This window comes from Pelodiscus sinensis, chromosome 11 (genome assembly GCF_052426305.1).
Source record: "Pelodiscus sinensis isolate ZL-2025 chromosome 11, ASM5242630v1, whole genome shotgun sequence".
Taxonomy (NCBI): Eukaryota; Metazoa; Chordata; order Testudines; family Trionychidae; genus Pelodiscus; species Pelodiscus sinensis.
Window position 1 is genome coordinate 1169242 of NC_143062.1, and position 26462 is coordinate 1195703.

Below are 26462 nucleotides of genomic sequence, written 5' to 3' on the forward strand. Positions count from 1 at the left end.
CCTCTAAATTGAAAACACCTCTGCCCTCCCCTAAATGGAGGGGAGGGTATAGTTCATCCCCTTTTAAGTACCAAAAGCCTTGACTACTTCCAGAGTACCAAACACAGCTTTTAAACCTTTATGGGTACCAAAAGCCTCAAGGACCCCCTACCCAGTTTCCAGAAATCACCTGCGTTTCCCTTCCAATGTCTACAAAACAGTTATTTTGTCATCACAACAAACTGCAGCATGTTGAAAACCTAAAATGCGAGAGGAAGAGGGTTGAGGAAACATACTGTGTTATGTAGGTTATCTTGCCATGTGACTTCACGACTGTTGCTGCTGCTTGAACTATAGCTGGAATGTAATTCAAAAGCAAAGGACAAAATAAAGCTTTAACTGGGGGTAGAATGTCTGAGTATATATAAAGAAAATATTGAATATTTATACTCATTGATGTGTTTGTATAATATGTAATGCTGTAGAGAAAATTGGGATTTTAACACCTTAAATTGAGACTTTGTAAGGGAAAAATAGGAAAATTAAAACCATTCATTAAGAGGCCTATTTAATTTTTTTTTAAAGGGCGAAGGGTACAGTGGGGTGACTGTTGGAATTTTACTAGGGATTTAGAATGCTGTTGATCTACTTGTGCAGTTCACATTGGTGTTTGTGACATTTCTCTGTGTGCTTGATTAAAATAGTCTGTGACCCTGCAGAAATTGGTGGTGCAGACTTCTGTCAGAACAGAATAGAAATAAGGATTAGTTAAAATTTAAATTTCTTAACAGATAGAAAGTAATGTTAATTGTTTGCCTGGTAACTCTTGATTGTCTGCTTAATTTTAAGTGGTCTCCTATTTTGTGTGTGAACTCCTTATAGTTATAATTTATCTCAACTTGTATTCAGCTTAGATATTCTGGTTACATCCCCCAGACTTGAAGAAGAGCTCTATGTAGCTTGAAAGATATTACCTCATCTGCCATGTCTCTCTCAGTAAAAATAAACCCAATCATCTTTTAAATTCTGGGTGTGGTATAATTTGTGGTAAGCGGAGAAAAGTTTGCATTAAAATCTACTTTGCTAAATTTAACTTATTCCTGTTCTTTTAGACTGCAACCTTTTGTGGTTCAAAAAGTTTATAGTTATGTCAGTATTATTTCCCTGCAAACCTAAGACAGACTGGTGATCTTCATCTTTCTGTATGTAGCAGATTTCAGTTTCAGTACAGTTACCCTAATGATAAAGTTGAAAGACAAGGTAGCATGTATGGACTAATTTAAGATGCTCCTTGTGTAAATGACCTCCCAAAAACTGGTGGGGAAAAGTGACTTCACAGTTCTTGGAATGAAAGAGGTTTTTTTTTTTTTTTTTTTAATTTCAGTGCCCAAACACTTGCTGATATGATATATTCATAAGTAGGGATGTGTGAATCTTTGATTTAAATACAAATCCAGACATTTTAAATTATGAATGAATGAATCAAACATTCATCTACACAACAGAGTAAGTTTTAATTTCCACAGACAAGGACATTGCAGCTGATATGTGGACATAGAGTAATATAACTCCAGCATTCCTCAGCCTAACTTCTACTGGTATTGCTAGTAAATGTACAGATGAGCCTTTGTGACACTAGAATGGTTTTGACAGCAAGCACACAGGCACTACTATTTTTCATAACTTTAAAAATATGCTAGCTAGCAGCAATGTAGATGGCCAGAAACAGTGGCCTTGTTCACTATGGAAACACTGTTAACAGTAAAAGAAAAACAAAACAAGCTTTCAACAATTGTAATATTTATAGGATGAGCTGTTTGTACACGCCCTGCCGCTGTGCATTCATCATGATGATGATTTATTGAAAACTGTTCAGTACAAGTTGGTGATTGGTAAAATAATTTAAGCATTATTCTGTTACACCCTCCCAAATCTAACAGAGGGATATAGGATTCTGTGTAGATCAGGGGTTCCTAAACTTTTTGACATGGGGAACAGTAAATCCATTCACAAACTTTTGGAGGACTGGTAACGTATATTTGCATATTCATTAATCAAATGATGAATATTCAAATAAGTTGTTTCTGATCCTCCCAAAACTCCCAGTTCCAGCTTTAGCAAAGCTTGATATGGTCACCCACAATATTCTTGCCAGCAAGTTAAGGAATATGGTTTGGATAAATGGACTGTAAGACAGACAGAAAGCTGGTTAGACCAGGGTTTCCCAAACTTTTTACTTTAGTTGGAACCCTTTTTTTTCAGTACTGCTTTTTGCAGCCCCAAAATATAAACACATAAAAAACAAACTGAGAAAATACCAGACATATAATATGTCTGGTATTTTCTCATTAGGTAAGTTTTATTATTACTAGATCTATCAGTTTGTAGTTTCTAACTGCCTGGATGGTAAATGTGCTCAGACTGCATGAGTGTGTCTACCAGCCAGACAGTTCGCAACTACTTGGGGGGGGGGGGGGGTGTGTGTGGGGGGGGGGAGACAATAGGATCCCCGGGCCAGACTAACTTGTGCTTTGTGCGGTGGGGGAGTGGGGCAGCACCGCGAGATCTACATATGGCTGGGTCAGTCCCACTCCCCGGTACTGGGCCACGGCCCATAGTTTGGGAAACGCTGGCCTAATGAGATTGCGGTATCTCCATCACTGGAGATATTTAAGACCAGGTTAGATAGACACCTGTCAGGGATGAGCTAGGGCAACTCAACTTTGGAAGCCCCAGGGGCCACACTGATGCTGAGGGCCTCAACTTAAGTGTGGTTGCATATGCAAGCAAATCTATACAAATAGCTTCTCTCACACTGACAGGCATGAATACAAAGATTAAGGCAAGACTACACAACACACAGGCCCCATTTGAGTCAGTTCTGCTGATATTAATAAAATTCAATATTTACCCAATTTCTACCCATGTGACAGCACTTCTCGTGAGCAATGACAGTCCAGGAATGTAACTACTAAAACACATATCTGCAGAAGATCATTACACTGACTACTTTTTTGTTTCGGCTTCCACTCGCCGGCCATGTGTTGATCCCCACATAAACCCAAACTGCACTGCTGGGCGCAAACAAACTGGCCGTGGGCAGCATACGAAGTTATTAATAAATATTTTATAACCCTTTCCCCTTTCTCTCTGCTGCCATGTCTCCTCTCCTTGCTCCATCAGCTCCCCTGGTGCCTGCTGCCCCCCAATCCCTCACCCTCCTCTGCTGTCCTGACTCCTGCCCTTCTCGCTGCCCTCAGCCTTCCTGCGAACTGCCCCCCTCCACCAGCCCTTCTCTTCCCCCTGTGCCCACTCCTCCAGTAGCCCCACTCTGATCAGGTGAGCTACCCCTCTTCTAACACCTCCCTCTATACACCTGTCCTGCCTCTCTCCTCTGGTGCTGGTCCCTCCCCTGCAGGTGTCTGCCCTTCTGCTTCACCCCAGAGTCCCCTTTAGCCCTGCACCCTCCTGGTGCCTTCCCCTTCCCTTACTGTCCCTGCCCCCTTTTTCCCTGTTACCCACATCCTCACCACTCTCTGCCCCATTCCCCTCCTGCCCCTCTGTGCCCTCACTCATGCCTTGCTCCATCCCCACCTTTCTCATGCCCACCCCTTCTTTCAAGCCTTCTCCCAGCACCTCCCCCTCCAGCCCTCAATGCCCTTCCCCTCTACTCTCCTCTCCCAGCATCACCCTGCCCCCTCTCCCACTGACACCTCCCCTCCTGCCCTTTCCCTCATTGTCTGCACTTGGCCCCCTGGCATTTGTCTCTCCTGCACTGTGTCCCTTGGTGCCTTTCCCTCCCAAGCCCCTTCTCCTTTCGCCCCTCCCGCCCAAGCCCCTTCCCTTCCCCACCGCTGCTGCCTCCTCTCCTTCCTCCCTCCCTCTCCCCCCCGCTGCCACACAAGCCCGTTCCCTGCCTTCTGCCTTCCACGTTGTGGGGCTGGAGGCTGTGCTCAGGCCCTGGAGGCCGAACCCGGAGGCAGCCCTGCAATGTGTCTCCAAAGAGTTTTAAAATCCCGGGCTGTGACATCACGTCACGCCCGGGCATCCTCCCCGCCCACGTGCAACGCTGCACATGGGCAGCAGCAGCTGGCGAGGAGGAGCCGCGCACAGCAGGGACGGGCCAGGGTCTGCTCCAGGCAGAGCCAGGGGAGAGACCCAGTTCCACATATTGGTGGAGCAGGGCCCCCGGCTCTGTAACTCGCCAGCACTTCCGGGTTCAGGGGCGCGGGGCCCGATTTGACCACCTAAGGCCAGCCCTGCCAGCAGCCACCATGCATGCTGAGGCCTGCTACCGGGCCACGGCCCATAATTTGGGAAACGCTGCTATAGATAATTTGTTTGGGACATGGTCTGAAAGTAGAAACCTGCCTTGATTGAAAAACCACTCCCCTTGTAACACTCTGGAAATATAAGCAGCGTTTGTCACAGAAAACTCCCCAAAATGTAAGGCTTTTAGTCTCAATAAGCATGTAGTCTGGCACGTATGCTCTTCCCTACTCTTAGCATGGGCTAACAATAGGTATGATAGGGGTTCCAGAACATTGTCTCCATTGGGGATGTTAAATTTAGATTAATTCACTAATAGACTAGTTGATGGGATTTCCATCGACTATTCAGTTAGTCTACAAGGGTGCCTCTGCCTCTGAACTGTAGCAAGAGCACTGCCGGGAGACAGTTGCTACAGTTCAAAAGCGGAAGCCCCGCAGAGAGTTTGGGGCCAGTGGGGGACTGGCCCCATGCTCCCTGTGGCACCTGAGCCTTTGAAATGTACAAGAGCCCCAGCGGGGTTCTTGTACATTTCAAAAGCAGAAACCCCGTAGGGAGTGTGGAGCCAGCGGGGACTTGCCCCCTGGCTCCACACTCCCTGTGGCACCTCAACCTTTGAAATGTACAAGAGCCCTGCTGGGGTTCTTGTACATTTCTAAAGCAGAATCACAGCAAAAGCGGCCCTAGCAGAGAGTGCTTCAGTCCCCACTTCTCTGTCTCTGCTGTGCCTCTACCTCTCCTGCCCCCCACAGAGAGGGTACTGGGAGGAATCGGCTTGCCGGCTCCCCCCCCCCCTTGCTGCCTCTCAAGGAGACAGCAAGGGGGGGGGGGGGGAGTGACTAGTCACATCAGTAGCCGACTGTCTGATAAGCTTATTCTTATCGGATAGTCAACTAGTCGAGTAGTCGCTTGCATCGCTAGCTCCCATATCTTATAAGTGCAGAAAGTAAGTGCTTTGCTCTGATCTTCTAATTACACAAAGATTGCAAACATCATTCTTCAAAGTGACCAACATCAAAGCTCAGAAATAGGCAAATGAATTAAGCAATTGAGGCTGAACCCAGAACATATTCCTTTCTTTCAAAAACTACCAAACTCTTGAGGGGAGGCAGATGAATGAGTGTCCAGCAAGATACAGTGCTCAAAGAATCAGAATGGCAAACTGATGATTCGGCAGTTTTTTAAACGGGAGAAAAGAGCATATTTTAGAAAACATCAGATATGGCCAATTAGTGGCTTGTAGGATGTATCCCAAGAAATTATTGTACTTTGTGATTTTCTAGCTTCCCACTAATCAAGTCATTCTATTATGCAGTTAGCCACACAGAAAATCTTTATTAGGGCACTGATGTCAAATGAAACTAAAAGGTAGAATGGACTTTTTACAGTTGCTTATTGAGCTGAAATGACTTTACATACGAGATAGCATTGAGATATTTGGCATACAGTATCTTAATAATGGGCATTTATTAATTTGTTCATTACTCCATGAAGACTCCACGCCATGGCGGTCTTTAATGGGGAGCTGAAATGTAAAAGAAGCAGTGAGAGATAGAGGCATAATTTTAAAAAGTGGAAGTTAAATTCTTGAGGAAAATATAAAGGCACATAAAAATCTGGCACATGAACTGTAGAAATATAACTAGAAAGGCTCCCCCCCCAATTTGAACAACAGCTAGCCCCACGCGCGCATGCTCTCTCTCTCTCTCACTCACACACTCTCTCTCCCCTTCCCCCTCCCCCGATGCAGGAAGACTGCTAAACAATCAGGGACCACTGGATGATCAAGACGTTAAAGGGGCACTCAGAGATGATAAAGTAATTGCAGAGAAACTAAATGAATTCTTTGTAGCGGTCTCCACAACTGACAATGTGAGGGAAATTCCTAAATATGAGCCATTATTTTTACATGCTATATCTGAGGAACTGTCCCTCATTGAGGTGTCGTTAGAGGAGATTTTGGAATACATGGATAAACTAAACAGTAAAGTCTCCAGGATCAGATGGCATTCACCCAAGAGTTCTGGAAGAACTCATATTTGAAATTGCAGAATTGCTGTGATTTGTAACCTATCCTTTAAGTCAGCTTCTGTACCAAATGACTGGAGGATAGTTAATGTGATGCTAATTTTTAAAAAAGGGCTCTGGAGGTGATCCTGGCAATTACAGGCTGGTAAGTCTAACTTCTGTACCCGGCAAACTGGTTAAAACTATAGTAAAGAACAGAATTGTAAGACACACACATGAACATACAGGCAGTCCCCGACTTACGCGGATCCGACTTATGTCAGATCCGCACTTACGAACGGGGCTTTCTCGCCCCGGAGGTCGAGGTAGCGGATTGCTACCTGCGAGCTCCGGGGCGAGAAAGCCCCGATCGTAAGCTGCTCCGGTGCCCCATGTCTGCTGGAGACCATCTCCAGCAGACCAGGGGCACCGGGCGGGTCCCCGCGCTTCTGAGGCTTTGCCAGAGCAAAGCCTCAGAAGCGCGGGAACCCGCCGCTGCTGCGGCTTCAGTCCCGGTGCCTGTGGTCTGCTGGGGACCGTCCCCAGCAGACCACAGGCACCGGGACTGAAGCCGCAGCCGCGGCGGGGTCCCGCGCCTCTGAGACTTTGCCAGAGCAAAGCCTCAGAGGCGCGGCACCCCGCTGCCGCTGCGGCTCTGCTCCCCATGTCCCTGGTCTGCTGGGGGGGGGGGGCGCGGCTAGTGTGCTCCCCCCCCCCAGCAGACCAGGCTTTTGTTTTGGACCCTGGAGCAGAGCAGCTGGGGCGCTGCCGATTGGTCCTGCAGCGCCGCTCTGGGCACTACTGGACCAACCCGGCAGCACCCCAGCTGCTCTGCCCCAGGTCCTGATTCAGCCGCTGCTGGTCAGTTTCAGCAGTGGCTGAATCAGGATGCCTGGGGCAGAGCAGCTGGGGTGCTGCCGGGTTGGTCCAGTAGCGCCGAGGAGCGGTGCTACTGGAGCAACCCAGCAGCACCCCAGCTGCTCTGCCCCAGGCATCCCCAAGTCAGCCGCTGCTGAAACTGACCAGCGCTGACTACAGGAAGCCCCAGGCAGAGTTGCTCTGCCCCAGGCTTCCTGGAATCAGCTGCTGATCAGTTTCAGCAGCAGCTGACTTGGGGAAGCTTGGGGTTCTTAAGTTGAATCTGTATGTAAGTCAGAACTGGCGGTCAGTTTCAGTAGCGGCTGAATCTGGACGCCAGTTCTGACTTACATACAGATTCAACTTAAGAACAAACCTACAGTCCCTATCTTGTACGTAACCCGGGGACTGCCTGTAATTTGTTTGGGGGAAAAGTCCACATGGTTTCTGTGAAGGGAAGCAATGCCTCACCAATTTAATAGTATTCTTTCAGTGGGTCAACATGCATGTGGACAAGGGGGATCCTGTAGATATAGTGTATTTAGATTTTCAGATATGATAGAGATCTATAAAATCATGATTGGTGTGGAGAAAGTGAGTAAAGAAGAGTAATTTACTCCTTCCCATAACACAAGAACTAGGTGTCACTAAATTAAATGAATAGGTAGCACTTCATGAATAGTGCTTCTTCATTCGATGCACAGTTAACCTGTGGAACTCTTTGCTAGAGGATGGTGTGAAGGCCAAGATTATAACAGAGTTCAAAAAAGAACTAGATAAATTCATGGAGTTTAGGTCTATCGGTGGCTATCAGCCAGGATGGGTAAGAATGGTGTCCCTAGCTTCTGTTTTGTCAGAAGTTGGGAATGGGCAACGGGGAATGGATCACTTGATGGTTACCAGTATTGTTTCATTTCCCCCTGGGGCACTTAGCATTGGCCACTATCAGAAGACAGGATACTGGGCTAGATGTCTTTGGTGTGACCCAGTATGGCTGTTCTTATGGTCTTTTATGTTGAGAGTGAGACTGAGAGATTAAACAACCTGCCTCAAGTTAGTACTACCAGGGATTATAGTTGGGATTATAACTCTATCAGTCCTGGCCTTCAATGATGCCTTTTCCTAAAAATGTTGGTCTACAAGAAGCTCTATATTTATGTAATTGTATAAAACCTTATTCATGGTGAACATAAAAGTAAGCTACACACTTTATTTTAAAATTATTGTGTATACACCTTATGTATCTTTTTGGTTTATACAGTGTTTTAGATTAAATTGTTCACTTAGTGTTTAGTATTTAAACCTTAATATAAATCATGCAAAACATTCAATAGATAGCTAAATAGCTTTACTTCTACAGCGTGAACCTCTTAAATCTGCGAGGGTATGTCTACACTACCCCTCTAGTTCGAACTAGCGGGGTAATGTAGGCATACCGCACTTGCAAATGAAGCCCGGGATTTGAATTTCCCGGGCTTCATTTGCATAAGCGGGGAGCCGCCATTTTTAAATCCCCGCTGGTTCGAACCCCGTGCAGCGCGGCTACACGGGGCACGAACTAGGTAGTTCGAACTAGGCTTCCTAGTTCGAACTACCGTTACTCCTCATTCCACGAGGAGTAACAGTAGTTTGAACTAGGAAGCCCCTAGTTTGTGCCCCGTGTAGCCGTGCTGCACGGGGTTCGAACCAGTGGGGATTTAAAAATGGCGGCTCCCCGCTTATGCAAATGAAGCCCGGGAAATTCAAATCCCGGGCTTCATTTGCAAGTGCGGTATGCCTACATTACCCCGCTAGTTCGAACTAGAGGGGTAGTGTAGACATTCCCAGGTGCTGTGGCTCTCTGGTCTGTTGGGGTATGTCTACACTACCCCTCTAGTTCGAACTAGCGGGGTAATGTAGGCATACCGCACTTGCAAATGAAGCCCGGGATTTGAATTTCCCGGGCTTCATTTGCATAAGCGGGGAGCCGCCATTTTTAAATCCCCACTGGTTCGAACCCCGTGCAGCACGGCTACACGGGGCACAAACTAGGGGCTTCCTAGTTCAAACTACTGTTACTCCTCGTGGAATGAGGAGTAACGGTAGTTCGAACTAGGAAGCCTAGTTCGAACTACCTAGTTCGTGCCCCGTGTAGCCGCGCTGCACGGGGTTCGAACCAGCGGGGATTTAAAAATGGCGGCTCCCCGCTTATGCAAATGAAGCCCGGGAAATTCAAATCCCGGGCTTCATTTGCAAGTGCGGTATGCCTACATTACCCCGCTAGTTCGAACTAGAGGGGTAGTGTAGACATACCCCAACAGACCAGAGAGCCACAGCACCTGGGAGTGTGAGCCAAAGGGGAGTCCAGCGGTGGGGAGCTCCACTGTTGGAACCAGCAAACTCCATCACTGAGGAGCCCTGTCCCCAGGAAGCCCTGACAGAGCTTTTATACTTTAATATACTTCTGACTTTATTATAAAGCAGCTTTTACTGATTTCTTGAATACTGTCGTATCTGACTTTCCTTTATTAAGTCTTTGGCTCGTATTTAGGATCATTAAAAAAACTAGAGGAATCATATCCCTAATTGTTTTGTTACTGGTAAAAATACTCAATTTTGAATATTTTTGCAAGATCGCTATAATAATAATGTAGTGCCTGGATATTTAAACGGCTTGCATCACATGCATAATTGTGTGTTGTGTCAGTGACTAGCACAAAACTTATTTTAGTTGGGGGGGAACTACAGGGAAGATTTTCAAAGCCTGTAAAATATTTAGAGGAATATAACTGTGAGGCTTGTTGCTAAGTCACTTGCGTACTTTTGAAAGTAGTCCCTAAATTTTAGTTTAACTCTTGGCATCTGTTCTTCAAATATATCTTGTGCAATGATTAAATAATTATGAGTAAAATTGTTTAAAAGCAGGATTGTGTTAGCATACTGATTTTTTTAAATATTGAATGGAAAATTTATATAGAAATATATATATATGCAATATTATTCTGCTTTCTTCCATGCAAAGGGTGAAATCAAAATTGCTGTTTCTATTGAAGACGAAGCCAACAAAGACCTGCCGCCTGCTGCTCTGCTTTATAGGCCAGTTCGTCAGTATGTTTACGGAGTCCTGTTTAGTTTGGCAGAAAGCAGAAAGAAAACTGAAAGACTTGCTTTTAGGAAGAACAGACTTCCACCAGAATGTATGTACTATAGCCACCATTTTTCTCTTCAGAACTCCATAATCTTATGCACATTTTCAGCAAAATCAAAAATGAGAGGAATTATTAGTCTTTCATTAATGTAACTGAGATAAAATTGTAATATTCCATCAGAACAAAAGTGGCAGATTTTATGGGTCCTTTAAATCAATTAATTTATTATCTTTTTTTCCTACTATATTTATTTCCCCTAAATGTTTCATGTATATAAATGATAGGCATCGGTGAGTAAAATTGGAGGTTTATAGTTGGAGAACTGACATGAAAAACAATATAGTCAGGTTACTGCTTGACTTTTCGCGAGTAGCCTGTCATTTTTTGGTCCTGGTGTGTATTATGCTGAGGCTTGAGTGTAAGAAATTTCTCTTTCTCTCACAAAGATTAAAATAATTTTCACAGAAATATTAAATGCATATGTCAACTTCCCCTATTTTTCACTGTGCTTTTCGAGAATACTCAGTCTAGTAATATTTTTGTGGTATTTAGTTTTGTCTTTCTTTTTAGCTTTCAAATGTTGACCCATGAAATTTATTTTTTTTCTACACTGTAGTTTGCTTCAGCTTTAGGTATAATAATTTGCTCATAAACCAAATAATTTAAAAACTACACTTTTTTGTAAGCAGGTGTGTTACAGGGGCTGTTTGGTAATGCAGTCAAAACATGAGTGCTAGTGCTGACATTAATCAGCCATACACATTTTCAAATTTGTAGTTGCCAGTGATTCATTTCATTTGAGAAAATCCCAGTTTATATATGGAAAGGTTTTCTTAATTTCAAACACATGCCAAGAGGTGATTGAACCTCTGTAACACAATCTTAGAAAGATACAGGCAAAGCAGAATATTGATTGTCAATAGGAGAAAAGGTAACAACATATTTATTTGTAGGATTCTGCTCTCAGTAGACCAAATTTAAAAAGGAAATATTTAAACTTGTGTGGTAAGATGTCACTTTCAGTCTGTGTCTCAGGCTATAGTAATCATTTGTATCTCTTACATTTTTTATACCCTTCACCGCCAATTTTTAATTGGAACAAGCTAATCTTATGAAATACTTTGTCCCCCTTATAGGCAGAAGGATAATGTTTCATTGAGATTCAAAAATTCAGGTTGAACCTCTCTAGTCCAGCACACTCTGGTCCAGCAACATCCATGGTTCAGCATGATTTTACGTAGCCAGATGTCCACTTATTAGTGTGGCCAAGCTTTCTGCGGGTCCATAAAGTTTGTTTACAGCCATCAGTCCTAGCTCCCATTGTTCTGTGCTATTACGTAGCTCTAATTTACCCCTAAATGTCTTCTAAGAACCCAGTAAGCAGTAGAAGTGTTGGTAATGCTGCTAGACAATATTGGTGTGTCGCATGGTTTAGCAAATTCCCTGGTTCGGTACCAGTCAGATACTGGGGGTGTTTGACTAGAGAGGTTCAACCTGGAGTTTTGAAATAGTCAAATTACTCCTTTTCTGAGTTCTTTCTTAATCTACCTCTTTCTCAAACAGAATAATTTCCAAACCCACAAATTCACACGTGGATTTTAAACACACTTCTGTGTAACAGAGTTTTAGGAGATTGACTTTGAAATAATAAAGTTCTGTGTGTTGTTCATTGTTGCTGATTGGATCACTGTGCTTGAAGCTGCTGTAATGATTAACGTATAGTTTTATGCACCTAAATAGCTAGAGTGATTAAAGCATACATATTACTGAAGCCCATAACTAGCTTAGCTTTTAAGCAAGTTTCTGATTTTCTCTTAAAAAACCCCTGCAGAGTTCCCTCGAGTTTTTGAGCTACCTGGTTGGCACCTTTTTCCCTCCCTTAGTTTATACCATCCTTCAGAGTTTCCTTAATCTGGGGAGGTAGAAGATGCTGCTGACTTAGCTCTCAGTATCCTTTGATGTTCCTAACAAGGGTAGTTCTGGTATTAAGGAAACTCTTCCTTTTGGTCTCCTTAAATGTTTGTGTTTCTAGAAGTAAAATGCCTTTTATTTCAGCTAGTTAAACATTTATTGACTTGTTTTAAATTCTGAATCACTTCTGTTGGCTACAGTCATTTGCTTTTGTAAATAGCGAACTCCTGGTAGAGGTTCTTTGTCTTTTAATGTAGGAAATTCTCATACAATATTGTGTGTTTATTGCAGTAGTATTCCAGCTCCTCAGTTGTGGTTGTGGTTCTTTTAATATCTGTAATTAAGACACAGAACTTGAGCTCAAGAGAGTTTAGTTTCCAACTCTGCCCAGGCATGTTGGTACAGAGAAGGAACCACTAACATGAGTAAGCAATATATTTGGTGCTGCTTAATAGCAATCTTGATATTTGGAATCAGTCCAGTCCTATTTACTTTAAAGGTGTTTGGATATTGACATCTTGATTGACTTGCCTTTCTTGTCTGCTACACTGCACACCTAAGTGCAGCTGGGAGGGAAGGCTGTGGGCACAGCAGCAGCAGGGTGGGAGAACTAGAACCGCACCCTTGTCACTGGAGGCTTCCCTTGAGTGAGGATGGTGTGGGCCTGCAGTACTGCACGATACCTTTGTAATCTCTGGGCTGCACCCTACCCTGGCCCGAGGGTCCCAGTCTCCAAGCTGCTTTCCCTGGCTGCATCCCCACAGCTTGTGTGATTGCACTCCATAAAGGAAGAACTGAGAAGTGCTGCTCAGCAACTGAAGACAGGTTTGTGAGGTTACAGAGAGAGATACCGGGCACATCTCAGCATTTTCTTCTGTGGCTGCAGCCCTGCAAACCTGCTTCTCACATATTGGTGGCCTCCAGATAAAAGCTGCTTCTTGCTGGGAGCCAAGAAGTTGCTAGTAAGCAGAATCTACTGTAATGTTAATAGGAACATGCAGTTTCTGCCCTGAACCGATTAAAGTCTAAAAAGAAAAAATCTAAAGAGTAGAGGCAAGGGATGCAACATATGCAAAGCAGTCAGAGTTGTGATGGTTACATACTAATTTTATGTGGATTTTTAAAAATTAAAGTGTTTTTATTAATTTTCTTATTATGGGGATCAAGGGTATAGCAAATGGGATGAGTAAAGAAGATCAAGTCATTTTAGGAGAAAGCAGGAGGAGAGAAAAGGGGGGGAAAGGGATGATCACGGAGACCCCAAAGTTAGTTAACTTGTATTTTAAGTTGCCCTATACATATAACACATGTAGCATTAAAAATGAACTGTTAAACATGGAAAGAAACAGCCAAGGCAGTATGTATAAATTATTTACTCTGAATACATTTTGTATATTAATATAATGGTTGTTCTCCTGCCTAAAATTTCCCAACCTTAACAAACCTTAACTCTGATTCACAACATTCATTGTTGAGCTCTGTCAACATGGGCTTTGCTAGTTATATATAATGTATTGCATAATCTAATACATATAGTAAAAAATGTGTGTGTTTTTAAGTGTTTGTAATTGTCATGACTCAAAGTTAGGTTTGTGAAATACAGGAAATGCCATTCACAATGGATGCGTTTCTGGCACCACCACGAATGGCAAAATCAGTGAATACTGGGGGCTGTGGCTCCTGGCCCCCCCACAATGAGCTCTCTGTGGCTCTCAAACTCATTCACCGTGGCTCCTGGAAGCCACAGGGAACTAACTGCAGGGGCAGCCACACCCCAACCCAGTCTGGGTCAGTAGACACCCGCAAATACATGAAACCGTGAATAGCAATTCAGCAAATTGCGAGGATCTCCTGTACGCATGGTAAACTCTGTTAGTCTTATCATTGGATATACAAACTGTAGGGTAATGAAACATTTATATAAACTGACTATTGCCATACTTTTATACTGTGATGTTCTTTGTATGTAATTATCAAAGTTATAGCAAAAATTGTTAGGAGGTGCAATTGGTGAACTTTTTTTTTTTTTTCTTCAGAAGGCCAAACAAAACCAAGTGGTGTTCTTTAAGTATGGGTCTGTGTCCATGCACCACAGTTGGAATCTTTTGAATAGCAGCATCCATTATGCTGTGCGGGGCCCACGGCAGGAGGCTGGGAGCGTAGCCCCAGGCCCAGCCAGTGGATGGTGAATACTCAGCAGTGCAGGGCTTTGAAAGCACAGGGCCCAAGGCATTTGCCTTGCTCACCTTGCCCTAGGGCCAGGCCTGATGCTGTGCCTGTATTACGCATGTCGGTATAAAGAGCAGAACATAAGCACCAGTCTCTTATGACTTCTCAGAGTGATTGTAGCTGGGTGTAAGGATTCAGAGACTAGAACCTGGGTCTGCAGAGCCTAGGACAGCTGATAGTCTCACAATGCCACAAGGAGGCCATGAAGAGGTACAGCTGGGGGGCACTGTGGAGAGTAGGTATTGCAGGAAGTACCGCCCAAGAGATCCAGAGTGATGCCATACCTTGTGTAGCCCTCAATTGGCAAAGTACCCTCTTTAATCCTAGGAGTTGCCTCAGAAGGTTGCCTGGCTAATGGCACAGATTTCAGTCTGCTGCAGTGCCAGAGTTTGCTTGATCTCCAGTTTCTGATCCCAGCCTGTAACCCTCATTCCTGCCTCCAGATTCTGATACTGCCTCTGATCTCTGGTCTCAAACTCCAGCCCGACTCTTGTTTATGGGACCTGACTCTTGCAATTCCTCTAACTCCTGGGTGGCAACTACCATCGCTCGTGTGCAGACCTCAGCTCAGCTGTGACTACGAGGACCAGTCCACCTGTGCCCTGGTCCCTTACAATATGGGTACTCCATTTCAGGGGTACATGTGCTTTTGGAGATTTTTGCCAGCAGTGTCTGGTCCGTACATATAGTCTGACTAGCCTTATACCCCTAACTGAGGGTATATAGGGCAGTGCCTCACCATGTAGGCTTGAAACAAAGGCGTAAGTGGAACTGCAGGACACTAGATATACATGGTAAATGCTTAGATAAATAGGTGGTGGTGTTGGTTTAGCGTAATGATTCATTTTGTTTGTATAGTTAGTGTAAATAGCTTTAGAGACATTTTTCTTGGGATATAGGGATTTCCCCCATCTCTTTTCACTTCTTTAGTCAGAAGGGGGGTTTAATTTTTTAGGTCTACTGTCTGCTTGACTGGAATGCCTAAATCCCCTCGCTTTTAACTCATGTGATGCCTGCAGGGATATATTCTCTTGAATGACAACCACACATGCGTTTTCTCTATTGTTCAGTAGAAGTTCATATTCTTCCAAATTGAATATTATAGATCATTTGGGAGGATAACTAAAAAGATCAGCGCAACCAAATTACAAATATCTCATAGATTCATCTGTTTGGGCTTCTTTGGGTCCAGGGCCTTTGACCTCATTTGTATAAAGGAATGCAGAAATTCAGAGTACCTCATCAAGTTTTATTTCTGTGACTCCCAGGACCCATGCAACTGGTAGGATGGTGCAAGGAGATCCTCTTGAAAGTGGTATTACAACACCTCATTAAACACAGGTGACAACCAAGATGGTCTCAGGCAAAAGAGGACAATAAGGGTGAAATTGCCTGAGGGAGTCACTTCTGTAGAGATGTCATGTCCTGATGAGGGCACTGCTGAGGCTCTAGGAGATTTGAGTAGTGGTGCTTAATTACTGATCGGGAAAAATCACTACTTCAGTGCCAAATGCTACATCCATAGGTTGACATGTCACTGACATTGAAGCCTGGTCTTATTAGCTTAGTACTGAGTAAACATTTGACAAAGAGTAGACTCGCTGCCTGTACTAAGCCTACAGTACTGAGTGTGTCTGCGGTGTATAGTAAGTAAGTTGGTGCTATCTGTAACTTCTCTAAATAGTTTGCAGTGCTGATGAGCCATTTGGCTGTGAAGAGCCATTTGGTATCATGTCAGTCTGTGACTCTTCTGGTACAGATAATGGCTCATTGGGGAATAGTTTCCAAGTTGCCTTCTCCACTTTTGTCAGTTATACTAAGTAGACTTATGTTTCCTAAAGACTTAATAATTGCAGAAGTACCAGTGTTATCCTTGCTAGCAAGGGATATGAATGTTTTGGTACTAAATACCAGATTTTTTCCAGTACCATCTTATTCTGCATTACTGTCTGGGTCTAGAGTTCTGTCTCTAATCACTCTGCCGTCTTTGGCTCTCCCATTTGAACCAGATGTTCATTGTTCATCAGATTCTCACTTGAATGTGGAAACCTCACCAGATTACCATCCCACAGCTTCCTCCTCAGAGTTACACTGACAGGGGACATACAAAATCTAGATATGCCAGATACATAATACCTCCTTCAAATGATGTTGGTGTCCTCAGCCGTACCCATAAAGGGTACATCAGACTGTTCTGGAACTCATGAGACTCCTATAAGGAGCATTATCTCAGAATGACCAGGGGTTGTGAAAGAGTAAATCTGTGGAGGCAGCCAGCTCTACCTTCAGATCCCCTGCATCAGTCTCAACAGCCATTTGAGGAGAAACAGTGTAGTGAAGAGGGAGCCGTAGTAACAGCAAGCATATCTTCCTTGCTTGTTGAGTTGGTAATACCTTCATACCATTATATGCTGGCGTTGTAAGGAAAGACTTGATGCAACAAGTAGCTGGATCACCACAGATCCTCTTGGAAGAAATCCAAGATTCTCCACAGTTTCATGGAGGTTCTATACTCAGCCACATGGGGAGTAGGCCTGCTCATTAGTGATGCTCTGCTGGAGTCAGCTAAGATCCTCTGGTAATCTCTAACTTTAGCTCCAGCATGTAAAAGAGCTCACATGAAATTGTCACAAGGATCTGAGTACCCAGTATCATTAGTGGTGATGTAGCAAGTGAACGTAACCAGCAGCTTTCTAAAACAACATCATGTGAGGAAAAATAAAAATCACTTGGTGCTCTCTGGTCGTAAGACTTACTTATCCATCAGCATGCAATTCAAAGTAGCAAACTACCAAGCTCTTATGGCAAAATACAGCTTCATAAATTATAACAACTAAGCAACTGCCATAAGAGCATAGAACAATTTCAGTTAATCTTTGAGGGTCGTCTTTTCGCCAAGCCATCTCAATGGGTATCCTGCTTCATGTATCCTGGCTCCATCCAAAAGAGGTCCAAACACTCTCGTTTGAGACAGCAAAACTATTCAGTGAGAGAACAGCTGAGTCACTTAATTCACTTAACTTTCCAGAGTGAGCCTTTATTCTTTTTGAATCTATACTCTTGCTCAGAGAAGAAAATATAACCAGCCTCAGTCATTTCACAGTAGTGTTCTGCACAGATATTGTTTCAGCAAAGAAATCTGAGCTCCTCAGGAAATAGCTAAGATTCCGGAACAGAAGACTTTGACCTCTGCAAACATGACTACGAGGGGGGCAGACTTCATCTGGCAAGTATTCATTTTGATATTGCATGTTCAGAGCTGCAAACAATGCTACTGTTCAGAGTCAGAGTTCCACTTTCCTTCTCTTCATGCTATTTACAAATGGTCTGATCAATCTAAGTGTTTTTGGAAAACATAATATCCAGCATGTGGCTGTGAGAAGTTATAAAATTTGTTAACACTATCCACTTGTATTCTGTGTTTTTTCACTACCATCCTTTGTTGGTTGTGTCTGACTCATGAGCAGACTAAGTAGATTACAAGCACCCCTTACTTATTTGGAATAAAGGATAGTTCATCCGCATCACTGCAGTTGTGAATTGTCAGTTAGGAGGCCTTATTTGCAAGATACAGTTTGGAGTAGTGGGAAGATTAGCTGTGAAGGAGAATATAAGACTGCAGAGTAGAATTTGAAGACATTATTGTGGCAGCCATGGATGCATACAATGCTTCAGCTAGATCTGCGGCCACTTTTGTAACTTTACAGAGTTTCGTGTTCCAGCAGAAGTACAATTGAAGATTTATCCTCAAGAGCACAGAACTATTTACCACTCATATGGATGACACACCCTCAGACATTCCAGGGCCACATTCTACTTCATAGGCATGTACCACAAACTGTAAGACAGTTGGGTCCTGGGGCAAACAAGGCAGAAGACACATAACACCAATTAAGATTTTTCTGAACTTCTGCTTAGGAAGAAGCAGAGGCTTTCTTAGAGGGGTACCTTCCTCAACTGTTGTCCCACTGTACTGGCTTTCAGGGAGCAAGTTTTACACAAGTTCATGGCCACACCTGAACACTAAGGAGCCATCTCTAAACCCTACCTTTTGTGCATCACCTTTCTTTCCATAGACAACGCCTGATGAAAGAAAGTGACAGGTGGGTGCTGGAAGTCATCCAGTTTTGATCCTCACTCCATGCTGCCCCCATTCCCTGTTCTTCAGGATTTTTCTCTTGAGAATCAGCTCAAATAAGTGAAGGAATAGAAGAAGTGCCTCTGGAGTATAGAGGAAGAGGCTTCTAATCCTGATATTTTCTTATCCCAAAAAAACCGGGAGATTTTGTCCTATTCTAGACCTGAGAAAACTGAACAAATATATATGCCATCTCAGATTCAGGGTAGTAACTTTGGCCTCCATCATCTCTGACCTTCAGGCTTAAGATTGTTTCATGGCTGTCTAGAAGATGCATAATACCATGTCATCATCCATCCCACCTGCAGAAAAATACCTGCAATTTACAGTGGGATTCTGTCTCTGCCAGTACAAAGTGATACCAGTCTCAGCACAGAACCAAGAACCTTTACAAAATGCCTGTCCTGTGGTGGTGACATATCTGAGGTGATATTCACATCTGTCCCAATTTCACATGACTGATCAATGGTCGTTCTCCTCAGGAAGTTGCCACAACCTTGACTTACCCATGCAAAAAGCTGAAATTCTTGATGCAGTTTGGGAAATGGACTCTGAGCCCATCATAGATAATAGAATTTATAGGAAAACCTAAAAATATAGCCAGTAGTCCATCTAAACTAGTATCCTGTCTTCAACAATGGCTGTTGCCAGATGCTTGAGAGGGAACAAACAGAACGGGACAATTTTAACAAGTGATCTCTCCCCCATTGTCCAGTCCCAGGTTCTAGCAGAAGTTTAGGGACATACAAAACATGAGATTGTGTCCCTAATCATCTTAGCTAATAGCCATTGTTGGACCTATCCTCCATAAACTTGCCTAATTTAAGTTATACTTCTGACCTTCACAGCTTCCTCTGGAAGTGAGTTCCACAGGTTGGCTGTGTGTTGTGTGAAGAAGTATTTCTTTACATTTGGTTTTCAGACCCCCTGCCTATTCATTTCTTTGCTGGTTCTGGTGTTATGAATAAGGATGGTAAGGAATGGGTATTATGCTAGTTGTGTAGTCGATAAAATTTGTATAGACTACATGATTAGTTGACAAGAGGAGGCTTGTTCTGGGATAGCTGCATAAGAACAGCCAGGCTGGGTCAGACCAAAAGTCCATCTAGCCCTGTATCCTGTCTGCCAACAGTGGCTGATACCAGATGCCCCAGAGGGAGGGAACACAACAGATTATTCTCACATGATCTCTCCCCTGTCACCCTTCTCCAGAGAAACAGAGGCTAGGAACACTATTCCTACTCATCCTTGCTAATTTTATAGTCCTTTTATAGTCCTCTGTTATACCCCTCCAGGCATCTCTCCTCTTAATTGAACACTCCCAGTTTTTTTAATCTCTCCTCACATTGAAGCTTTTCCATGCTTTCTATCCATTTTTATTGCCTTTCTCTGAAATGTTCCCAATTCTGATGTATCTTGAAAGATTTTTGTTACAGATGTATCAAGTGCACGTTGGGGCACACATCCATGTACTGGCTCGGTCTCAAGAGAATGTGACTCTTCACATAAACATACGAGAATAATGAGCAGATTAACAATTGGTCTGTGAACAGCTCTGTCCTTAAACCAGCATAATGGGAAAACCTATTATAGACTTGTTTGTAACCAAAGACCATAAGTAATGGCCAACCTTTTGTTTTAGGAAGGCATGAGCCCCCTCAGTCATTGCAAGATACCTTCCTCATAGTAGGAGATCAAAGTCGTGTATATACATTTGTGCCAATTCTCTTGATTCCTAGAGAGAGATGCAAAATCAGATAGGGTACAGTCACGGTGTTATGGATATCTTCAGGACAATTCTAGCTAACATCTCCTTAAAATGTGTCTCTAGGCTTCTGTAACACCACAAGGCAGTCCAGGTACAATAAAGAAGGTGAGAATCTTCACCCATACCCAGTATTGACAAAGTGGATGTTGGTTGTCTGAGTGCTACCAACAGAGGCTGCTCATTACAAGTACAAGAGATTCTGCTGCAAAGTACAGGTTGTACCTCCCTTAACCAGAACTCCCTGGTCTGGCAACATCCGTGATTGGGCATGGACCATGGATGTTCCTAGACCACAGAGCCCAGGAAAAAGGAGATCTGGCGATAGGGTAGGAGCGCTGGAAGGGGCACCAGCGACTCAGCTGGGAGCACAGAGTGTGGGAGGTGAGGGGGGAGGTGCGGAGGATGGATGGCATGGCTCCCTGGCCCCAGTGGAATCCCTGCTGCAGCTGTGGACCTTCAGCCCCAACCAGGAAGCTCCAATCCCAGCAGCAGCCAGGGATCTCTGTCCCTGTTCCTGTCTGCAGAGCTCCAGCTGCATTCTGGCTCTAGCACCTGGGGAACTCTAGCCCCAGCGGCAGCCAGGGAGCTCTAGCCCGGGCAGTGGAGCTCCAGCCCTGTCCCTCTGCCCCACCCACAGAGCTCCGGCCCCAGATGCAGAGCCAAGTGGCTATTCAGGTTTGGCCGTTGTGCTCTGGCTCCGGCAGTAGCGGGGCCAGAGAGAGCACCTGGGGCTGAGGCAGCAGCAGGGGCAGGCTGGAGCCCTAGCCTAGTGGCAGCACAGCCACAAAGGGAGGGACCTTCCCTGGTTCAGCCAATCCCCTTGTTTGGGATCAGTCAGGTCCCAAGGTGCCGGACCAGCGAGGTCCAAACTGTAGAAGGCTCTTCACTAGGAAAGCTTGCTTCTTTAAATGGAAAAGATTTTCGGTTTGGGCCACCCAACGCAAAAGGCCAAAAATCCTTGACACTATTTTACAGTTGATACACGCTGGCCCCTTGGTCCGTCAGAGCCACCTTGAAGCAGTCTTGACATACTACCTTCCAGTACGGTCATCAATGTCCTCAGCCCCACGGCTGTTTAACGAGCCTCATTCAGCCAGGGGCACAGGATTCGCACTCACAGCTGCCTGGTTTGGGGAGGACCATTCTCCCTCAGTGACAGCAGCAGCTCCCTGTTGAGGACAGAGGCCGGGGTGGACAATAATTTTTGGTGAGGGGGCCACTCCACCGTTTTGGAAATTGTGTAGGAGTTGAAGGATCTAGAATAGTGCAGAAGGGCACACGGGGTAAGGGACCGGGGTGCAGGAGATGAGAGGTCTGAGGGGGAGTTTGAGTGAAGGGGAGGGTTGTGCTCTGGTCAGGAGATCGGGGTACGGAGTCTGGGATAGGGCTATGGGTGTAGGAGAGGATTCTGGCAGGAGGGGGTGCAGGATCTGGGAGGGAGTTGTTACCTGGGGCAGGGATTGCAGGGGGGTTGGATGGTGACTGGGGGGAGGGAGTTGCGGTGCTGGGTGAGGCAGGAGTGCCAGAGGCAGGCTGGCTTTGACTGGGAGTCACTTACCTACACATCTCCCAGCCAGCCGCCAGGCAGCACCCCCAAGGCAGGGTGGGCTCCCTGCCTGCTGCAGCCCCATATCACTTAAAACTGCAGGCTGCTCCCTCTATGTAGCTCTCAGCTCCGGGTGGGGGGGAGGGGGGAGACTTGTGCTGCCCCATCCCCCAGGCCAATCTCTCAGATCCTATCTTGCCAACCCCTGCTTTAGGCTGTTGTGTAGCTCTGCCCTGCTTGGGAGAGACTCTCTGTTCTGTCCTCAGCAGGGAGCTGCTGCTGTCGCTGAGGGAGAAGTGCTTATCCCCCCCACCAGAAAGCTCCATGCATGAGTCCTGAGCCCCTGGCTTTGCAGGGCTTATTAAGCAGCTTGGGGGGGGGGGGGGGGGGAGTCTGTGCTGCCTCATAGTTTAGAGAAAACACTATCGATCTTGCTCTTTTTTTTCCTATGGACCCTATGGGATCCACATTTCTAAAGGCATTACTACAGACTCACCAGCCAATCAGCAGAACACCTCCAAGGTGGGATCTTAATGTTATTCTTACCACATGGAGCCCACCTTTAAGCCTCTTTCTGAATGGTCTTTATACTGCTTTACTCTGAAGACAGCCCTTTTAATCACCATTACATCAGCCAGTCGCAGCAGCAAACTCCCAAGTTCTTCTGGCCGACTCTCCTTACTCAGCATCCCTCAGAGAGAAGGTTTGGTTGGCAAAAGTGACTTATCTGGGCACTGTCTATTCAGTTTAAAAAGGTTAAGAATATCTGCTTCTGGATCTTCCTTACAGTTTTTGTTGTTTAACACCCACGCTTTCCTTTTGAATTTTTTCTCTTTCCTCTTTTGCTGTCTGAGAGACCCAACTAACCAAGGTTAAACAATGTATAAACAGTGAACAAATATAAAAAATAGACCCCCTCTCCCCCCCCCAAAAAAAATTAAAGTAATAAGAAGTTTGGTAATGGGGGAGAAGGGGAAGTAGTGATTTTTTATACAAGTATCATTTTTAGTTGACTGTCCTTTTTTAAAAGCTCTGAGAAATGTGTTATTTCTTGGAAGTAAATAGTGACATTTTTTTTCAGGAAAAAGTAGCCTGTCGGACAAACCAAATCATCTTGGAAATTAGGATGAAAAATTATGTATCTACTGTTTCCCTTCTGGCAATTAACTTAAATTTGTTCATATGGAATTTCCAATTGTAGTGACTAATTCATCGAACATTACATTTACCAAGATGTTAGTATTCCCTACTTATCCATTGAGTTAAGGGTAGAGTTACAGTGCAATCATTTAGTCTTCTGCTAAGATGTTTCTTCATTGTTTCAGAGCTAAACAAAACCGTTTTATATTTTATCAATTTGATTTCAAAATACCCTTGGGCTTCTGTCTAGGGCAGTGATGGGCAATCTAGGCTAGTGAGTAGCCCTCCTTCATCTCTGTGGTCTGTAAGGTGGTCACAATCAAGACTGTCTCGTGGGATAGAGTATTGTTGCTAACTATGCTTGTGTACTTAGAATTTGCAGGGTGTGCTAATTGAACTGTAATTGTACTTTGGATGCAGAGGGAACGCATGGTCCTACGTCAGTGTTGTGTGCATTCAGTACACAGTCCATATGCTTTTGCTTTGTGTGCATGTCATTTTAGTAATACTGGTAGGGAAAATATACACTGACTGAAACCAGCAGAATCTGGCAGCTCTGTGCATGGGCAACTGTTAACAAAATGTCTTGCAGGTCATGCATAGAACACTGATGGACCGCAGGTTGCCCTCCACTCGCCTATGGCAAGGTCTTAAGTCCTACCAGTTCTTCCCATTGGATACTAGCTTAAGTCTATTCTTATACTTAAGAGCCTAAGTTATCTTCATATCTGAAGTGGAGTGAATCACAGCTTTTGTTGGTGAAACAAATTAGATGGAGGGAGCTATTTCAGTCATTTGAATTTCAGCCACTATTTTCTTTTGTACCAATGAGTTAACTTTTGTAATTGCAATGTCTCCTACAATACTGAGATCAGACAGTTAGAAAGTACACAAAAATACTTTGTTCGTATACTGAATGAGAATGGTGCAATACCTTGCACAGAAATGTCCTTGGCGATCGATATACAAATATAACCGGAGTCAAAGCTGCTCAAGGAGACCTGTCCCCCTCTCATATATATGCGTGCTCAAGGAGACCTCTCTCTCTCTCTCTCTCTCTCTCTCTCTCTGTGTATATATATAAAACAGCTTTAGGCAAGTCAACAGTACTTCATATTCACTAGAATTGAAGGCAGCTGATAATCAAATTTCAACATAGACAACTGATCACTATCTATTGCTGGAATGAGATTCTTATCAAGTGCGAGAAGAGTGGTTTCTGTGCAATATCCAGATCTGTAAGATTGATGGGGTCTCAGGACATCTAAGGCTTTTAGTTATTGTTACTCTTTACCACCACAGTTCTCAATGACCAGTTATGGCAACTTGAGTAGCTATCTGTTAGATGGTATTCTCTGAAAGTGAGATGTTACCTATACCTATATTGCACACATGGAATATATAATTCTTCAAGTATGTATCAGTGTCCACCTTGCTGTAGGTGTGCATTGCAGGTAGTAATTCTGGTGTTTATGTCCACTCAAAGGGAACATAGATTCACATAAGAGGAGGAGATCTCACTATCTGGCATTATCATTGGTTAGGTCACCCACACTGGAAACAAATGTGGGGGCTGCAGGAAATGACAGAGGTGCCTACCACAATTATCCCTGATGCCATTCTAGGAAACCTAGCCTAGCCCCCACACGTGTGATCAGTGACTTAAAAGACTTGCAGGACCTCTAGTCCAGAATTGTGGAAACCCTGGATATTAAGTCCAAATCTGTACAAGGAAGTCTTTAGTGTGACAGCACTGTCCAGGTTCATCCTCCTCCTGATTAATGAGTGGGTAGAGGAACTAGAGGAGCTATGGTAGATCGTGGCCACTTCTGTACTCACTTGCAAGTGGGAAGATAAAAGGTATTAAAATAACCTCCAAGGGCTCTGAGTGCTTCTGCGCCCACCCACAGGGTTCCTAGTCATTTCTGCAGTACAAGAAAAGTTTGCTAAACATGCTCAGCTTCAACAAGGAACCTTGGAAATTAGACTTTTTTTGGATGAGAAGAATATTCATTAACCTTGCTGCAGTTTTCAGTAGGGAACTACCAGGCATTATTCCCTAAATACAGTCACTTCACTTCAAATGTGAGAGGGTCACTTATTCTCTTTCAAAAATCCCAGAGGAGAACAGTAATGACATAAAGGAGATCATGTAGGAAGGCCAGAGGAATATCAGGGACATTGTTGCAGACAGTTGTGGTCACGTGATATATCTGCAAGGTCAGTGGCCTTGATTGTCCGATTTGAGATGAGTTGTATGCCTCTCAACATCTAGCATGCCAAGTTCATGAAAGAGGACCTACCCTTTCAGGAGATGAAGTTCATCAATCAAAGGAACTGAGAGTTCCATTCCATCAAGGATTCAAGGGTCACACTATAACGTGGGAATTTATACACTGTCTCTCTGCAGAAAGTAGTACAAGGCAGAGCAGAGGCAGAGTATATTTTCCTACGCTCAGGGCTGACAGCCCACAAAGCAAAACCCAGGTATTGCTGAGGAATCCAGTCTTCTGCCTCCTTAACCAACCCAGTGTCTCCAGAGAGAGCAGATTTGACAGAAGAGTGAGGTTTGTCCTACCGCTGCTCATCTGAAGCTGCCCACCCCCCATGTCTTATGAAGACCTTGCCCCTTTATACCAGGCCTGTGTGGCTATCGTGGCTGATAAATGAGCATTAGACATCACTGCCCAAGATTTCCTTTTTCATTTACACTCCCTATGCGCGTCTTTCTGGTCCTCCTTTTGCTTTTTGTAAGGCTCTGCAGAGATAAAGCTGAAGGGATGAAAATAACTGATGCTTAGGAAATATTTTGTATTTGTGCTATGTGGGGAAGTATTCTTCATTTTTTATCCCTCCAACTCTTGAATCAAAGAGAAATAAATAGCTTATTTTCCATTGATAGAGAAAAATACTTTTAACTAATTGGGTTAAAAACAAATTGTCAGTAACATTCCTACTGAATATTTGTGGTTTTATATTACATATTAGAGAACGGGTTGAATGAGAGCATGTGAAGAAATGATCATTCAGGACCTTGCTGATTGGTTACTAGTCATGCAAGTTAGCATAGATGATACAGAATCAGAACAGCCAATGTATCTAAAAATACACCTGGATTAAAATGACCTCTTGATTTAAATGGGGAGGTTATCTGTATATGAAATTTAAAATATACAAGCCTTTGAATTCCTTTTTTAATTGTTTTTGTCTATAGTTTCACCAGTGATAATTAAAGAATGGGCTGCTTACAAAGGAAAATCTCCCCAAACCCCTGAACTGGTAGAAGCGCTTGCATTCAGGGAATGGACCTGTCCCAATCTGAAGAAGCTGTGGCTGGGAAAAGCAGTAGAAGACAAGAACCGAAGAATGAGGGCTTTTTTGGCCTGTATGAGATCAGATACACCAGCAATGCTCAATCCAACTAATGTGCCCACTCATCTTATGGTGCTCTGTTGTGTATTAAGGTGAGGGTTTATCACACAAGTTGAA

General features: G+C 44.1%; 1 protein-coding gene across 1 annotated transcript in view; it reads left to right on the forward strand.

Moving 5' to 3' along the window:
• FAM120A (family with sequence similarity 120 member A) overlaps nucleotides 1–26462 on the forward strand; it is a 111626-nt gene that overhangs the window by 54637 nt on the left and 30527 nt on the right. The window contains exons 10-11 of the mRNA XM_075939695.2: nucleotides 10115–10289; nucleotides 26188–26437. Coding sequence (XP_075795810.1) covers nucleotides 10115–10289; nucleotides 26188–26437 — 425 coding nt within the window. The remainder of the gene's footprint in view (nucleotides 1–10114; nucleotides 10290–26187; nucleotides 26438–26462) is intronic.